Source organism: Orycteropus afer, unplaced genomic scaffold, assembly GCF_000298275.1.
Source record: "Orycteropus afer afer isolate SDZICR_OR568_19922 unplaced genomic scaffold, OryAfe1.0 scaffold00052, whole genome shotgun sequence".
NCBI classification, from domain to species: Eukaryota; Metazoa; Chordata; class Mammalia; order Tubulidentata; family Orycteropodidae; genus Orycteropus; species Orycteropus afer.
In genome coordinates this window covers 5,573,954-5,591,739 of record NW_006921639.1, presented here as the reverse complement: position 1 = coordinate 5,591,739, position 17,786 = coordinate 5,573,954, and the positions used below count along the sequence as shown (strand labels likewise).

The window sequence follows — 17,786 nt, the reverse complement described above, 5'->3', positions numbered from 1 at the left end:
ACTTGACTGCTAACCAGAAGGCTGGTGGTTCAAACCCACCAGCCACTCCTCAGAAGGAAGGTTGGGCAATCTACTTCCATAGTGATACCACCTTGGAAACTCAAGGAGGAGTCACTATGAGTTGGGTCTGGCTTGACGAAACAAGGAGGGGTCACTATGAGTTAGGTCCAGCTTGACGGCACATAAAAACAACAACAACAGAGAGGTACGGGAAGCAGTTAAATATGGCAGTGGTGATGGTATATCCAGAGAGGAATTCTGGCTGCAGATTGGAAAGGGAAGGGAATAGTACTTATGATGAAGGGATTGAAGAGGGAAATGAATGGATAGAACACAGGAATCCACCCAAGTAAACAAACCTAAAGCACCAATACGAAACGAAAAACCTTCACTAGGATCATAGAAAACACAGTATCTAAGAAAAGTTGGCTAGTAAAAAAGAGCTAGAGGAAGAGAAGTAAAACCTGAACATCATGATTCAGAAAGTCGTTTATAATGGCCACCATCCTCTCCACTAAAGTATTAAAGGATTGATACAGGGACAGCATAGAAGTTCCCCAAATCTATTTATGACCCAGTCTAGCGCTGTCACACTGGCTTCAGAGAAAAAAACTAAGCATCTGATCCCCAAGAAAGGTTCATAATGTATTTAACATATTTATAAGCATCAAATGCAGAGCTCAGTGAAAAAGTAATTGCTGTAAACAAGGAAGTAGAGACTAGAATCTTTTAAAATGACTCTTCTAGCAGGAAAGCTATGCTCAGGGCCAACAAAGACATTCCAAAGACAATCAAAAAATGATGATGGACTTTACTTGAACACTTGTTGTATCTTAGAAGTTTTGTTCTGCCACAAAAGAATATAACTGGCCAAGAGATCTTTAAGACTTACACAGCGCTCCCCCAAAATGACTAGAAGTAGGACTTAAACAGAAACTACTAAAAAGGCACCTACAGCACAAAATCACAGCATTATCTGGTCTTCTTTTAATGCTGCTGAATCCCGGGCTTTTTATAATCTTGCTATTTTGAAACGCTTTTCTATTACTTCACACTTCAGAATCTCAAGAAAGCGCTTTCCTGAACTGTCCTTTTCTCACAGATGAATTAGTGCTGATACTCAAAAAGTTAGCCACCTTAACTTACAGATCAGCTCAACTAAGGTACCTTCATCCTATCTATTAACACTCCACCTCACTCACTGCCTCCAGCCACACTGGCTTCCTTTCTATTCTTGAGTTAGCTATTAACGGAAGACTGTGATCTTCCCCAAGAAAAAGGCTGTAACTAACTGCGCATTCATAAGCACATAGAAAAAACATAGGAAGGAAGGTTGGGCAATCCTACTTCCGTAGTGATACTGCCTCGGAAACCCAAGGAGGGGTCGCTATGAGTCAGGGCTGACTCGACGGCACATAACAACAACAACAACAACATAAATATACTTGGGTTAAAAGTACAATAATCTGTTAAGCGTTCATTCTATGTCACAGGCGCAATTATTATAACAAACTATTAACCAAGAACATTCTAATTTGACATGTCAAAAAAAAAAAAAAAACCAAACTCACTGCCATTGAGTCAATTCAGACTCACAGCGATCCCTTTTGGGTTTCTGGGGCAGTAAGTCTTTACAGAAGTTGATTGCTCCGTCTCCTCCACGGAGTGGCTGGTGAGTTTGAACTGCTTAACCTGGTTAGCAGTCAAATGCCTTAGGCACTATGCCACCAGAGCTCCTTAATTTGACATATACAACCGTTTAATTTATCACAACATAACGGGCACGATAACTGCAGCCACATTCTGGTGCTGAAGGTCAGACCAGGCATATGACTCCCCTTACACAACATGCCTTAACAATTCAGCACAACTCCTGACTATTCCCCCCCCAAAAAAAAAAAAAATCACTGGAAAGGCTGGAATATGAAAAAATTGAACCATAAAAAAAAAAAAAAATCTTGTAAGCAGTAAATATAAAACTTTATTCACAGAAAAAAAATAGGTATTTCAGGGAAAGAATCTTCAATTACCAAGATCACTACTTCTGCCAAAGTTTAGGAGAGAACCTAGTAAAAGTCATTTAAAATCACTGAAACTCTTGATCTCCAAGGACTCTCGAAAAAGAGTATTCGAAGTAACTAAGTTACTCACATTCTCAATGAACTGGGTATTTGAGAGCATAAGGAAGTCATTGAAGACATTATGCAGGCGGCAATCTGTAGCCTTAGTTTCCCGAATCAGTCCATCCATTTGTTTCTTGATTTCATGGGTCCTAGAGATAGTCTGCTGTGAAAATTCCTGTAGAAACTGTAGCAACTATTTTAAAAATAAATACACAACATCAATATTTATCCATCAATCCTGCATATCAAAACAAATACCATTCCCTTTGACCTTTGTGTTGGGGGGAGGGATAAAATGTAAAAGGATTGTTGCTTTTTGACAGTTACTGAGACCAATTGCTATTGAAAAACATTAAGAAAAGTGCATCAAAACAGTGACAAAGCATCAGTCAAGACATGCTATATTGTTTCTGGAGAAATTTTGAAGTAGTGTTTGGCTGTCACTTATTTACAAGTATCACAAAGAAACAGTAAAATAATAAACCACCGCTCTTACCAAAGAATTCTATTCATATTAACATTTTGGAATCAACAATTCTGAGTTCTGAGCATCCTGGGACCCTTCCTTCAAGAATCTCATTCAAGGATTCACATAATGGTTTGTCTCCCGCCCCACTCATTCCAGGTCCCAACGTGAAATCGTCTCACTAGCTGCAGACCTGCGAAAGCGAAATCTGCGCCCCTCACGAAAGAACTGAAAACATCACTTAGGAAAAAAGCCCAAACAAGGCAAACAACCAGCGTCTGGGCAGCAGTCCAGCCTGAGCTCTCAGCCGACTAAGGCCGACCTGCTGGCCCTTCTCCCTTCCCTGAGCGCTGTCACAGTGGGATTTTCGAGAATGAGGAGGGATTTGTGCTACTGAGAAGAAACAAACAGAATATCTGAAGCGGAGCCCCTGTAGCCCCAGTCTCGAAAGAAGGCAGCAAAACGGCCTCGGTCGACGCGGCATCAGAGGGCACCCAGTTCCTTCCTCATTGTGGCCCCTAGTCTCCCGGCGCCCCAAGCGGCCCGCCCTCCCCTCCTGGCCCTGCGGCCCATCGCTCACGCCTGCGTCGGCCGCCAGGGACCAGTTTTGGCTGCTCCTGCGGATCTCCTCCACCGACCAGGGCCGCTCCCACACTGGTTCGGACGCCAGCGCCCGTTCCGGGTCGAGGGTCGTCCCGTTCATCTGCAGCGGGAAGGACAAGAAGAGGGGCTGAGCTGGGCGGTGGGAGGTGGGGACGGCAGCCGCAGCCCAGCCCAACTTCGACGCAGCCCCAGCAGCCACCCTCACCATCCCGGCCGCAGGGCTTGCAGGGTTCAGCCGTCGAGGGTTGCAAAGCTCCGGAAACTAAGCGCGCAGCCGCGCGGCTCCGGCTTGTTACGGGACCTCACGTGACCAGGCCTCACGTGACCTAGCCCGCACGTGACCGGCGGTACGGCGCCGCCGCCGCATCTACCTGGGCTCTGGGAGGAATTCCCTGACTGGGAATGGGAAAGGAGTTGTCCTAAGGCGGGAGGGACTGGTACCTGATACCGGTGGTCGCTAAGGAGGTGACAGTCAGCTCGGCGGCTCTTCAGCCACAGGTGTCGGTTGTTAATCAGGGTCTGCGGGGTGAGGGGCTAGTGTAGGGAGCTGCGGCCAAAGGCGCCTGTGGAACAACCAGTCCGGAGCTTTAAACTACGGGTGTTGAGAGCGGAAGAAAACGTGTGCATTTTTTTACTGACTGCGTGTGCACTGCCTGTCGCAGAACTGGAGCACAGTCCCATAATATATGGAGAGTGAGTCAACTGGGGGAATCATAATGCGCTTGTTGACCTCTGTTTCAGCTCATGAGTAGTGCCTGCTTAAAATCTTTTATCACCTCGGCATGATTCTCGAAGTCCAGAGTCCAAATTGGATCCCTGCTTACCCATCCTCAATTTTCCCCGCTCCTTACCTCCCACTGGAGCTCGGTGAACCCACTGTTCTCTTAACTTCTGAACCTTCTGCTTTCTCTTGTGCCAGACAAGCTTCATTTTTTAAATCAAAATCCCCATTTCTTTTCATTTATTTGTGCCTGAGGGCAAGTTATTTAACCTCTGTGAATTCTTGTCCTCAGCAACGTGGAGATCCATATCTTGTAGGGATGTAGGATTAAATGTACTGTCTGTAAAACAGCCAGGACTATGCCTAGCGCACGATGAGCATTACATAGATCTTGCCATTACCCCATCCCTGTTTGTCCAATTCTTGGGCATTCTTAGTGAGGAAGAACACACCCAGTCTCAAAAAAACGAAACTTGAGAGAAAATTCCTGTACTGGTACTCCCCCTCCTTCCTTCTGTTTCTTCCCTTTGTGCGCTTTTTTCTGCTTCTGCGAACCTGCTAGCTTGCATCTTGTAAAGGTAACCAGTCTCTCACATCTCATAAATCCTGGAAACAGAAACCTATAAAAACCTCACACAGCCTTTGGCAGCCTTTGTTCGGGGCTCAGTCTGTGGATGTGAATCCACTGAGTCTATGCTAGCACAAATAAAGTCCTTTCTTTTTTTTCATCCTGCTTGGCCTTAGTATTTCTCTTGGCAGCTCCCGTAACATTTCCTGGTGAAATGGCCAAGAAACCTTGGTTTCATCCTCCCCTCCTCCCCTCCTGCCTGAGGGACTAGTAACATGACTATTGCCTACTGGAGGCAGCCAGCGGCCTGGGTGGGTCCTTGATCTGAGGAAGATGACCTGCTGAGTGGGCCAGGGTGATAATTTGACACGGTGCTGGTCGCTTGCATCCGGACAAGAGCTGGTCCTGCCTCTGGCTCCGGGGACTTAGCAGGAGGAGAAATGACCACCCTCCAGATGTCTGAAACACAGTAGGTTGCGGGGCCCCACAGGTAGCCAGGCCTGCCAGAAGGCAGAAGGGGAGTCTGGTCAGTTCCCAGGGCACTGTCCTAGTATTGCCCAGATATGAGTGGTGAGAAACCACAGTAGCCCACAGGCAGTACAAGATTTTGGGGTTGGTGTATGCACTGATACATGTTGAGTGAGCATGTCTGGCTAACTGGAATCCTAAGGAATCAGGAAGCTAGGAGCAAGTGCAAAGCCACTCTCCTAATCAGTGGAGATCCTCATACAGTTCAGGGCGACAGGTTGGCCGATAGCTCAGCAGGACTTCCAGGTCAGGGGCTCATAGTGACTCACCAAAGCTAAGAGGTACCTGAAAATCGTCACGAGAGGAATGAGAAGAGTTTGGCAAAGTGGCTGGTGACTGTGTTGCGTTGAAATGGAAGGGGCTCATAGTCAAGAAGGAACCCCACTCCAGATCATGTTAAGGAACTTTAAGAAGGGATTTGGTACATAAGATTATGGAGTAAAGATGCAGGCAGGAAGACTCAAAACCCTGTGTGAGTTAGAATGGCTGACTTTCCAGGTCAAGTGGCCATCAGAGGGAACACTGGATAAAAAAACTGATGAGAGTCTGGCTGGTAGTGACTGGGGACACTGGCCACCTGGATCAGTTCCCCTACATGACACCTGGCTTCAGTTGGTCACAAGTCCACCCCCATGACTTCGAGGGCCAGTTAGCTGGGTAACAGTTTCTTGGAGCCACTGCCAAAAGGGGGAGAAGAAAGCTAAAGCTCTGCCTTCTACTTTGCCTGAGCTCTCGAGCCCCCTCCCCCCATTCTCTAAGAGGTGCCGGAGGAGCTGGCACTCCCTCCTTATGCCCCAATGTACCCATCTTTGAAGATCCTCTGACCACAGACACCACCCCAACTCCTGCCTGACTCCACTGCTGACCCAGACTTCAAAACTCCAGTAGGGACTAGCCCAGGGCCATCCCACCTCAGTCTGTATACCTGATGTCTTCCTCAACCCCTGCTGCCAGTCAGGGTCTGCAACCCCATCCGTGATTGGACCACCCTACTTGCTTCATTCAGCCATACAGATGCCACTCCAGGAGACAAGGGCACCCACCTATGTGGACTCAGATGGTCAGGTTCAAGGGGGACAGTGCATCCTGGTTTATCAACCATTCAGTATCACCAATCTCCTCAATTGGAAGCATACCCCACTGTATACCAAGAAACCCCAAGCTTTGACAGATCTCATGCAATCTGTCTTCCAAACCCATAACCTCACGTGGGTAGACTGCCACCAACTTCTCACGCTGTTCAGTACTGAGGAATGGAGACGGGTACTACAAGCTGCTGCCCAGTGGGCGGAGGAGAATGCACCAGCCAGAGTTATGAATGCACAGTATATGCCCAGAGATGCCTGCCACATGAGGATCCACATCAGGACCCGAATGAGAGGGAAGGCCTTCAGAACATGGAAACTTACCAGGAAATGCTCCTGCCAGGGCTCCGAAGAAGAGACCAGAAAGCAATCAGAATCAATAAAGTAACTGAAGTTTTGCAGAACCCAGGGGAAAGCCCCAGTGCTTTCCATGAAAGATTATGTGAAGCATACAGACTTTACACCCCATTTGACCCAGAGAGCCAAGAAAACCAACAGATGGTTAACACTGCTTTCATGAATCAGCACAGGAGACATCCGCTGAAAACTCCAAAAGCTGGAAGGTTTTGCAAGCATGAACTCCTTCCAACTCTTGAAAGTAGCAAATAAAGTTTTTATAAACTGAGACCAGGAGGCAAAGCCCAAGGTGGACCGCAAAATGAAGAAAAAGGCGGACCTCATTGCAACTGCCCTAACTCAAACCAGACCAGGCCCTCCCAATAACCAAGGAGGAAGAACTGAGAAAACTGTATGCAGAACTGCTGGGAACAGGAAGCCTCTCCTGGATCATGACCAGTGTAGATACTGCAAAGAGAAAGGCCATTGGAAAAATGAGTGTCCGCAAAAACCGAACAATAAAGAGGAAAAACCCAGACTACTGAAGGAAACTGGCCTATTTAGTGCAACAGAACTGAAACAGACTGGGTCTGGTTGCCTCCCCCAACCCCATGGTCCAAGTTGAAGTGGGGGAAAAATTATGGACTCCCTGGTGGACATAGGGCCTGACCACTCAGTGGTAACACAGCCCATAACCCTGAGAACAAGGAAACAAGTTAACATTATTGAGGCCACTGGAACAGTAACCAGCCAAGACTTTTGCCAGCCCAGAAAGTGCATCACAGGGGGACACAAGGTAGTACATCAATTCCTGTACTCACCAGATTGCCCTGTTCCCCTTCTGGGACGAGACCTTAGCAACTTGTGGGCACAGATTTCGTATGCTGAGGGAGGACAATTGAAACCTGAGATACTGCCCCAATCACTTGTATTAACTCTCTCCGGTCCATGAGAGGACGAGTGGAGAATGTTTCAAGACCAAACTACACAAATGAGGAGTCTCCTCTCTTTGCAAAGTGACCTGAGGTGTGGGCTGAGGACAATTCCCCCAGATTAGCAACCAGACAACCTCCAGTACACATAGAGCTCTTACTGGGAACCAGGCTGGTTCAGATGAAACAGTACCTGATCCCCAGATCTGCTTTGGAAGGCATACAAAAGCATCTGCACCGACTGTTAAAACATGGGATTCTAACACCCTGTCAGTCTCCCTGGAGCACTCCTCCCAGTTCAGAAACCTGGAACACAGGACTACCGACCAGTATAGGATCTGAGGGCTGTAAACCAAGTCACAGTCACAATTCACCTGTCAGTGCCCAACCCCTGCTCACTTTTGAGTCTTCTACCAGCATCTGCAGCTTGGTACAGCTGTTTGGATTTGGAGGATGCTTTCTTCTGCATTCACCTGGCAAAACCTAGCCAACCCATATTTGCCTTTCAATGGGAGGACCCCACTACTGGGAATAAGGCCCAGTGCCCTTAGATACATCTTCCCCAAAGGTTCAAGAACTCTCCCACCCTTTTCAGTGAAGCATTAGCGAGGGACTTACAGACTTTTCCTGCACAAGAGAATGGGTGTACTCTTCTACAATACGTTGATGACTTCCTTCTGGCCCGTGAGACTAGGGAAGGATGCTGCCGAGGAACTAGCCTCCTGTTGGGACATCTGAACAAATGTGGATACAAGGTGTCCAAGACGAAGCCCAGTTGTGTCAATCTCAAGTGAAATACCTCGGGTTTCACATAAAACAAGGACAAAGAAGCCTGGAGGCAGAACGGAAAAGAGTAATACAGGCCATTCCTATACCAACAAACCAGAAGCAAGTCCAGGAATTCCTGGGAGTGGTGGGATTCTGCCGATTGTGGCAGAACTGAATTTTGCCATCACAGCACACCCCCTCTACAAAGCAACAAAGGGGGGAGAAAAGGACCCATTGCAGTGGGGACCTGAGCAACAAGCAGCTTTCCTACAATTAAAAGCAGAACTCCAGACTGCTCCTGCCCTGGGACTGCCTGACATCTCTAAATCTTTCACCTTGTATGTAACAGAGAAAAGGAAAACAGCAGTGGGAGTTCCAGTGCAGACCGTAGGGTCCTGGCCCAAACCTGTTGCGTACCTATCTAAGCAATGAGGTGGAGTAGCAAATGGATGGCCTCCATGCCTGTGGGTGCTGGCTGCCACCACTCTGTTGGTACAGAAAGCTGACAAATGCACTTTGGGCCAGAATCTAACAATCCATGTCCCCTACTTGGTGGTGGTGTTAATGAACACAAAAGGACATCATTGGCTGACCAACTCCAGACTCACAAAATACCAGGGTCTGTTGTGTGAGAACCCCCAAATAGTACTGGAGGCAGTAAAAGCACTTAATCCAGCCACACTACTACCTATTGGTGATGGACCCCCAGAGCATAATTGTGTTGAAGTCCTGGAAAATGTATATTCCAGTCATCCAGATCTGAAAGACCAACCACTTCACGACCCAGAGACTGAGTTATTTACAGATGGAAGCAGCTTTATAGATTCAGAGGGGGTGTGCTGCACCGGCTATGCAGTAGTCACCTTAGAGGAAGTCATAGAAGCAGGACCACTCCCCAGGGGAACATCAGCCCAGAAAGCAGAATTAATAGCCTTAATACAGGCCCTAAGGAGGAGTAAGGGAAAGAGGGTAAATGTGTATATGGATTCCAATTATGCCTTTTTAACACTGCAAGTGCATGGGCAATATATAAGGAAAGAGGGCTGCTGAACTCAGGAGGAAAGGCAATAAAGCACCAAGCTGAGATCCTCGATTTACTGGAAGCAGTGTGGGAGTCCCTTCAGGTGGCAATATTATGCTGCAAGGGACACCACAGGGAGAATACCTGAGAAGCCAAGGAAATAAAAAAGCTGACCAAGAAGCAAATAGTGCAGCCATGGAGCCACTGAAAACCAAAACAGCCACACCTTCTCCCCAGATGCCAGAAATTCACCCAACATATTCACAAGGAGAAAAGCAGTGGTTACAACAAGAAAGGGCTGAACAAGACAAGACTGGTTGGCAATGCCTGCCTGACAGTGGGATAGTAACACCTGGACTACTGGCCCCCTCCTTGATCAACAACTTTCACTCAGCTACTCATTTAGGCCAGGAGACCACAGAACTTCTGGGAATGTATTTCTACATCCTGCAATTTGCAACACTTGCAAAAGGAATCAGCCAGCGGTGTAAAACCTGTTGCCAAAACAATGCTTGGCAAGGTCCTTCATCACCCCTAGCATCCAATCTGTAGGAGCTGCACCCTTTGAGAATCTGATGGTGGATTTCACTGAATTACCCAAGAGTGGAGGCTATCGCTATCTCCTGGTAATGGTGTGCACCTATTCCAGATGGATGGAAACTTTTCCAACTTGGTTGAAGAAGGCCAGAGAAGTGGCACGAGCCCTGTTACAGGAAATCATTCTGAGATATAGGCTTCCCTTGTACATAGGATCAGATAATGAACCAGAATTCAAAGCAGACATAGTACAGGAAACAGCTCGGGCATTGGGCATAAGTTGGAAACCACACACTGCTTATAGACCTCAGAGCTCAGGCAAAGTAGAACTCATGAACAGGACTATAAAAGCCAGACTCAGTAAACTGCCAAGAAACACACTTGACCTGGCCACAAGCTTTTCCTATGGTGTTACTAAAAATCAGGTGTTCCCCCAGAAAACTACCAGGTATTCCCCTTATAAAATCCTCTTTGCCAGACCCCCACCTCTCCTTTGTGCTATGCCTGGAACACCCAGGGAAATAGGTAAAACAGAGGTTAACAAGCAACTAAAGGCACTGGGTATAGTGTCAGCACAGATATCCAAATGGGTGACAGAAAGACTCCCCTTAAGCCATTTCTCTCCTATACACCATTCAAGCCAGGGAATCAGGTATGGGTGAAGGACTGGAACCTAACCCCCCTCAAACCTACGTGGAAGGGACCACTTACTGTTATTTTAACCATCCCTATGGCAGTCAAGGTTGAAGGCATCACTCTATGGATTCACCACTCCAGGATTAAAAGAGCTACACCTGATGACTCTGGTAATTCTTGGCAAATTGAAAACCATCCCTAGAACCCACTGAAAGTGACTCTATGATGTGAGAACCAAAGACCTGTGGTGCCCTGCGCCAGTCACTCCGTGGGCTGACTGGTCTATGCACGGTTAAAGCTTGAGGATCATCAATGCCCTGCCCCAGTCACTCCCTGATGCTGACTGGCCCACGCATGGCCAAAACTCAAGAATGCCTAACGGTATAACTGGATATAGTCCCTGCACACCCGTATTTCTAGCCTTAATTAGTTTTATAACCCTAACATTAGCTATCGGGTTAATAGAAGCAACCCCAGCTCGATAGACACTCCCCAGAAGATCAGCTTAAGCCTAATCTTGATTTTAACCATAGGATCGCTAATGAGTATAAGATACATATTTTGCCCTTCACAATGTTTTTATTTGCTAGTCCAATTTTTTTTTATGGAACCCAGTAGCATCCACCAATTTCCTGGTAAATAACACCCACACTATACCAATGGGACAAAATTTAAGTGATTGTTGGGTGTGTCATGCAACCCCTGAGAGCTCCAGGATATCTAAATATCAATTTGTACAAATTAACATAACAAGCCTAACGACCCTGCTGAATCCCCCTCGTTCATTAGAGGAGACCCTGATTCCGGGACTGCAACTCTGCTAGTCTCTATCCCACTGGCTACCCACCTCTCGTGTTTTATGCCATTCTCTAACTCCTCAGGAATGATTCTTGACATCCAATCAGTCAACATCTTAGTCTGGTATAAGGATATAGGACCTTCAGGTATCAAGCAAGAGTTTCCCACATACAGTAACACACCTTGCATATTTATTTGGGAAAAGTCTGCATGGGTTAAGAAATGCCATCCTGCTGGAACTTTCACCTACAGATGTTGTAGCACCCAGGCCTTTGCATATCAATGTTTCAATGCAACTCATGGCATAAAGCAATGCCAAAACAAAGAGATATGGACAGTAGACCCATGCATACAGTATATGTGGGCAGATGCTATTGATGGGACCCTAACCAACACCTCCTTTCTGCTGAAAGCACAAAAGTGGGCCACATCCTCTTGGGGACCCTTGAGCATGGGATCAACTTTTCCTCAATGCCAATATTCAGAAACTCTACAGTCACAATTGAACAATCTCTCCTCCCTCGTAATCTGTACCTCCCCAGGAATATGGTTTTTATGCCTTGATTATAAAAGTAGATCTTGGCAATGGGCCTCTCGAAGAGTATGAAGGGATGGACACTGGGAGGAGGTAACTATGGGGAGGAAGTGGGAGGGGAGCTGCTGCATTGTAAATTTTGGTCAATGACATGAGACAAAGTATATGTGAACTGCTGTATGAAAAGTGAATTTACTCTGTAAATCTTCACCCAAATCCTAATAAAAAAAAAAAAAAAAAGTAGATCTTGGGCCCTTTAACTGCTTAGACCGCTCTGCGGTTAGAAGATAATTTACCATAGGGTGGGTTTCACACACACCACCCCCCTTGGGATCCATCAATATCTACCAAGACCTGGTCCCCATCAGGAACCAGGAGCTGATAACCACTCCTAATTGAGTGAAAAGCCCCGCTGGTTGCCACGGGAGTGGTATCTTTAGTATTAGTGATTGCTGGCCTCACAGGAGGAGTGGCGTATAACACACAAACCATTCAGAATACCTTCCTGATAATCGAAAAGAATGCAGAAGATGTAGGACAAGGCTTGAAAGCCTTATAGACCTCATAGCCAATCAAGTAATGGATCACCGACTTGCCTTAAACTATCTACTAGCAGAACAAGGAGGCATTTGTACCATAACTAATACTTCACTTTTTTTATGTAAATACTTCAGGGGAAGTGGAAGTCAGGGTCCATAACCTCCTACAAAGAGCAAAATGGCTAAGAAATGCTCACATTCAATTAACCAATGACATATCGGGCACTATTAAGACTTATCTCCTATCTGTAACATGGTTCCTGCCTCTGCTGGGACCCAGAGTAGGAATATTATTACTCCTAAATTTTGGGCCTTGCATTCTAAACCTAATAGTCAAATTTGTATCCTCTAGATTACAACAGTTTCAGGTTAAAATAATGCATTTGCAGGGATATCAAGAATTAATATGTACAGTAAACACCTATGATGATGTAAAAACAAACCATTGAGTCAAAGTCTGGAACAGATGATCCAGGAGGAAAGTGAGGCTCCTTGACATTTAGACAATATGAAGGAGTCTCAAAGGGGGGAATGAGGCAGGACACACCCAGTCTCAAGAAAACAAAACTTAGAGAGTGGAAAATTCCTCTACTGATACTCCCCCTCTCTCCTTCCGTTTCTTCCCTTCTCTTGCTTTTATCTGCTTCTGTAAAACTGCTGGCTTGCGTCTTTTAAAGGTAACCAATCATCTCACACCTCATAAACCCCAGGAACAGAAATATAAAAACCTCACGCTGCCTTTGTTTGGGGCTCAGTCTTTGAATGTGAATCCACTGAGTCTGTGCTAGCACAAATAAAGTCCTTCCTTTTTTTTCATCCTGCTCAGTGTTAGTGTTTCTCTTGGTGGCTCCAGTAACATGGGTATTCACTTGTCACCTCAGTGAAGCCTTCCTTCAGTATCCTGTTAAATATAGCTTAAGCAGCCCTCTCAATTCTTTTCTATTTGTGCAAATACTTATCATAGTCTTACATTATACTGTAAGCATTTATTTGCATATCTGTATCCCATTTAATAATTGCTGACAGTTATAAAGGACTCAGTATTTAACAAATACATTTTATGTATTGATTCATTTAATGCTCAGGACAGCTTTATGAGGCAGGGGTTACTAGCACCATTTTATAGTTGAGAAAACTGAAGCACAGAGAAGATGAGTAACTTACTGAAGGTTAGACATCCATTAAAGCAACAGAGCCAGGAGCCCACAACAACAGGTTACACCATAGCAAGAGTCTAAGTTTCTTAAAGGGATTTTATTTTTAAGCTACTATCTACCAACTTCCTAGTCATTCCCCCATATTCATTAGGTGGAAGGAAAAAAAAAAGCTTTAGAATCTGGTTGGTAAAACTGAGTTGAGCCAATTACTAAACTTGCATCTCATCTAACATTATCATAGGAAACTTGAGTGGACATGTAGATGACCCTGGCCTTGATGTGCTTAACAACCTTAATCCACATTCCAAGTTTTAAAGCCCCTCATTTAGCTACACTGCTGACTTTATCAGGAGTTCTGGTGGCATAGTGCCTAAGGTATTTAACTGCTAACCAGAAGGCTGGTGGTTCAAACCCACCAGCCACTCCTTGGAAGGAAGGTTGGGCAATCTACTTCGGTAGTGATACTGTCTTGGAATCCCAAGGAGGGGTCATTATGAGTTGGATCCAACTCGACGGCAGTGAGTTTGGTTTTTTGTTTTGTTAACCTTATTACCTGAACCTTTTGATTCTGAATTGTTGTTGTTGTTGTTCGCCGTCAAGTCAGACCTGACTCATACCGACCCCTCCTTGGGTTTCCGAGGCAGTATCACAATGGAAGTAGATTGCCCAACTTTCCTTCCAATTGATTCTGAGTAGTATCCACAATAAAGCAGCTTCTTACACTTTCATGTTTCTCTCTTATTCTCTAGACCATTGTGTCTGTTTCAATTCACTCTAACCTTCAGTCCCTCCTTTTCACCCTGTTCCATAACTGCCTTCTTACCTTCATTCCCTTCCCTGCACTTAATAATAGCCTTCAACTTCTCTTGAATATACTTTAATGACCTTACCTGTTCTGAGAAGGAGCTCTGGGTGATGCAGTGGTTAAACTGTTCAGCTACTAAGCAAAAGATTGGCAGTTAGACCCCACCAGCCACTCTGCCGGAGAAAGATGAGGCTGTCTGCTGCCGTAAATATTTACAGCCTTGGAAACCTTCTAGGGCAGTTCTGCTCTGTCCTATGTAGTCTCTATGAGTCAGAATGAAATTGATGGCAGTGCGGGTTGGTTGCCACTGACACAGAGGCTCTGCTAGCTCCTAACTGATTTAGTCTAACCAGGCCCTTTCTCCTTTCTTGCATCTGGGTTACTGGAGGAAATTGCTACAAACTTTGCTGGGCTCTCAGCACTGATTAGCAGTTTTTCTACTTATCCTTGATATTTATACTTATCCTTTATCAGCCCCCTTCCAGAATTTTACTACTATATTGTGCAAGCTATCAAGCTATCTGCTTCTGCTAAAGAGAGGAGACTTCCCCACCTTGCCTCATACTTAAAATGTTTTTATGTCTACGCCCTCTATCCTATACAGTTTTTCATTTGCATGCAACAGAATTTGGCAAACTCAAAATGAAATTTTTGAGGAAGGTACTTCATAGTTCATATAACTTAAGGAGAAGATAGGTAGAGAGTCTCCCTTTAGCCACTACAATCAGAATGATCCAGCTCCTATCATTTCCTCTCTTGCTTTTCTCCATTAAAAGGTTCAGATTCCTGTGAGAGAAAATATATTTGGCTTACCTTGGATCATATTCCCAATCTTCCATTGGCACTTCCACCAAGACCACATGGAATGGAGAGAAGTGGATCCTCAAAGAAAAATTAGTTTACCAAAAGTAGAGACAAGGAATGCTAGGGAAACAGAAGCAACAGCATACATGCTCCCTTAGTTCATTTCTTGCAGTCTTTGGAAAAGTTTTCTCACTCTTAGCCAAGGCCAGTTACCACCATGTTATTCAATAAGCCTTTCCCACCTCCCTTGTGTTGGTGGTCCATTTGTCTTGACTGCTACTTCCTATGATTTATCTACACTTCTGCAGACCTTTTCAATTGTTTCCCCTCATTCATTTACTTCTGATTGAATTTGTTAATGTTACAGAGTTCTTGCACTACTATAACCATGCCTGAGAATTCCAATAAAGAAATGATATTGTGGACAGCCTCATATATCTGTCATACAGTATATTAGAACTTGATAAGTTGCTTATTTTTATAATTTTACAATCTTTTAATAGTTATAACAGTTGTTGGAATTTTATATTTTCTGCAAGTATTTAGATTTCTGGTACAGTATGACATTAAATAACACTTCCACATATTAATCTCAATTTATTCCTTAATAATATAATCTCCAAGATTTTTCTTGAAAAGATTTCAGGGAAAATACATGACTTAACATCTAAGAGATTATTTGTTAAGATTTTTGGTTACCAAATGAAGTCTTCAGTTTATCCAAGAATCCCTGTTTTCTCTTTTAAACATCCAGCCTCCTTTGGCTCAGCTACTCATCCAAATAAATCAGAAAACTGGCATCTTGCTTGCCACCTCTAATAGTCTGTCACTCCTGACAGACATTGTAACCTCTGAGGAGTCTCATTTAATCAATACACTTGATTAAAATGTATTGACACTTTAATCAAGGCAAAACTACTTTAGGAAAATCCTCCCACAATACTCCCACATAAAGAGAGTTTTACCCACCCATTATGTTACTCTTCCCAATAACAAGCCTGCAATTTCTGCATTTGGAAAAGAGATTTATTATAACATTTATGAATATTTAGTAAATTATAACTGTCCTAACCTGAGTTGTCTAGAGAAACAAAACCAATGAAGCATATATAAAAATATATATGGTGAGATTTATTTCAAGGAAATAACTCCTGCAATAGTGGAGGCTGGTAAGTCCCACATCCATGGGTCAGGTGTCAGGCTTAAGGCTTCTTCTGACTCATGTGTTTGCAGGGACTGATTAACCCAGAATTGGCAGCTCAAGCAGAAGGCTGCTGGATCACAGAGTTGCAGGAGCTGGCGAATCCCAAAATCTGGAAGTCAGGTAGCAGGCTGTTGGCTCACATCCCAAGAACTAGTGGTCAAAGGATGAGGAGTTGGACGCATATATATTGGGTGCAGTAGGAAAAGTCCTCTTTCAAATGATTGGCTGCTTACATCAGATCACAAAAGGGAGGAAGATTATATAACATCTGCCAAACTACTGCAAATCATGGCCCAAGGTGACACATAACTGTCACATAAGTATAAAACCAAAAACAAATCCACTATCATTTCATTAATTCCAACTCATAGGAAAGAGCAAAACTGCCCCCGTAGGGCTTCTAAAGCTATAAATCTTTATGGAAGCAGACTACTTTGTTTTTCTCCCATGGAGTGGCTGGCAAATTGGAACTGCCAACTTTTTGGCTAACAGCCAAATGTTTTAACCACTATGTCACTAGAGCTCCTTTCACATAAGTATACATTTATCATATATTATTTAAATATTCATATCTTTTTACTTTTTTCGGAAGGAAGATTGGGCAATCTACTGCCGTAGTGATACTGCCTTGGAAACCCAAGGAGGGGTCACTATGAGTTGCATCCGACTCAATAGCAATGAGAGTTTTGAGATTTTACTTTTTAATTCTTCATTGTGAAATCATTTCAGACTTACAAAAAAGTTACAGCAATAATACAAAGAATTCCCACGTACCCTTTATCCAGTATCCCCAAACATTAATATCTTACATAACAGTACAATCAAAACCAGAAAATAAATACTGATTAAAAAATATAAAACCAAAGCAATTGTCATCCCAATTAATGATGACCCCATGTGTTTCAGAGTAAACTTTGTTCCATAGCATTGTCAATGTTTGATTTTTCATAGATTGCTAGATCTTTATTCAAGGCACTTCTGGATGGATCCAAACCATCAACCTTTCAGTTAGGAGCAGAGCACATTAACCATATGTACCACCTAGTGACTCTAATATTGATACAATGTTATTAACTCATCATTCAATTTTTTTTCAATTTTCCATGTTATTTTATGGGCAAAAATCCAATCCAGGATCATGCATTGCATTTAGTTATCATATTTTGTTAATTCACTTTAATCTGAGACAATTTGTCAATCTTTCTTTGAAGACTTTAACACTTTTGAAGAGTAGTAGCCAATTATTTTGTAGTATTTATCTCAATTTGGGTTTGTCTGTTTCCTCATTATTAAAAACAGGTTATGCATTTTTTAAAGAATACAATGTAGATAAAACACATACACTCAGTATGAAAAATTGCAATGGATAACAAAATCAGATCACAAATGGAAGATGACTACATCATTACATAACTGCCACATTACATTGTTGAATAACTGCCAAACCACTCGGAATCATGGCCCATACAAGTTGACACTTAACCATCACAGTCAGTGTTACGCTTGCCTCATATCTCAATGTTCATTACTGCCAGACATATGGCCTTAATGTTAAAAATATTCGGATAGATTTTTTGCTATTGTCATAAATGGGAAATGTCAGATAATATAATAGTCAAT

The 17,786-nt window shown here is 44.0% G+C and overlaps 1 protein-coding gene across 1 annotated transcript in view; it reads right to left on the bottom strand.

Annotated features, from left to right (window-relative positions):
• Positions 1-3,292, bottom strand: part of LOC103195151 (WASH complex subunit 2A-like) — an 86,483-nt gene extending 83,191 nt beyond the window's left edge. The window contains exons 1-2 of the mRNA XM_007938624.1: positions 3,170-3,292; positions 2,152-2,316 (exon numbers count right to left, since the gene is read on the bottom strand). Of these exons, the coding sequence (XP_007936815.1) occupies positions 2,152-2,316; positions 3,170-3,292 (288 nt within the window). The remainder of the gene's footprint in view (positions 1-2,151; positions 2,317-3,169) is intronic.
• Positions 3,293-17,786: the final 14,494 nt, after the last annotated feature.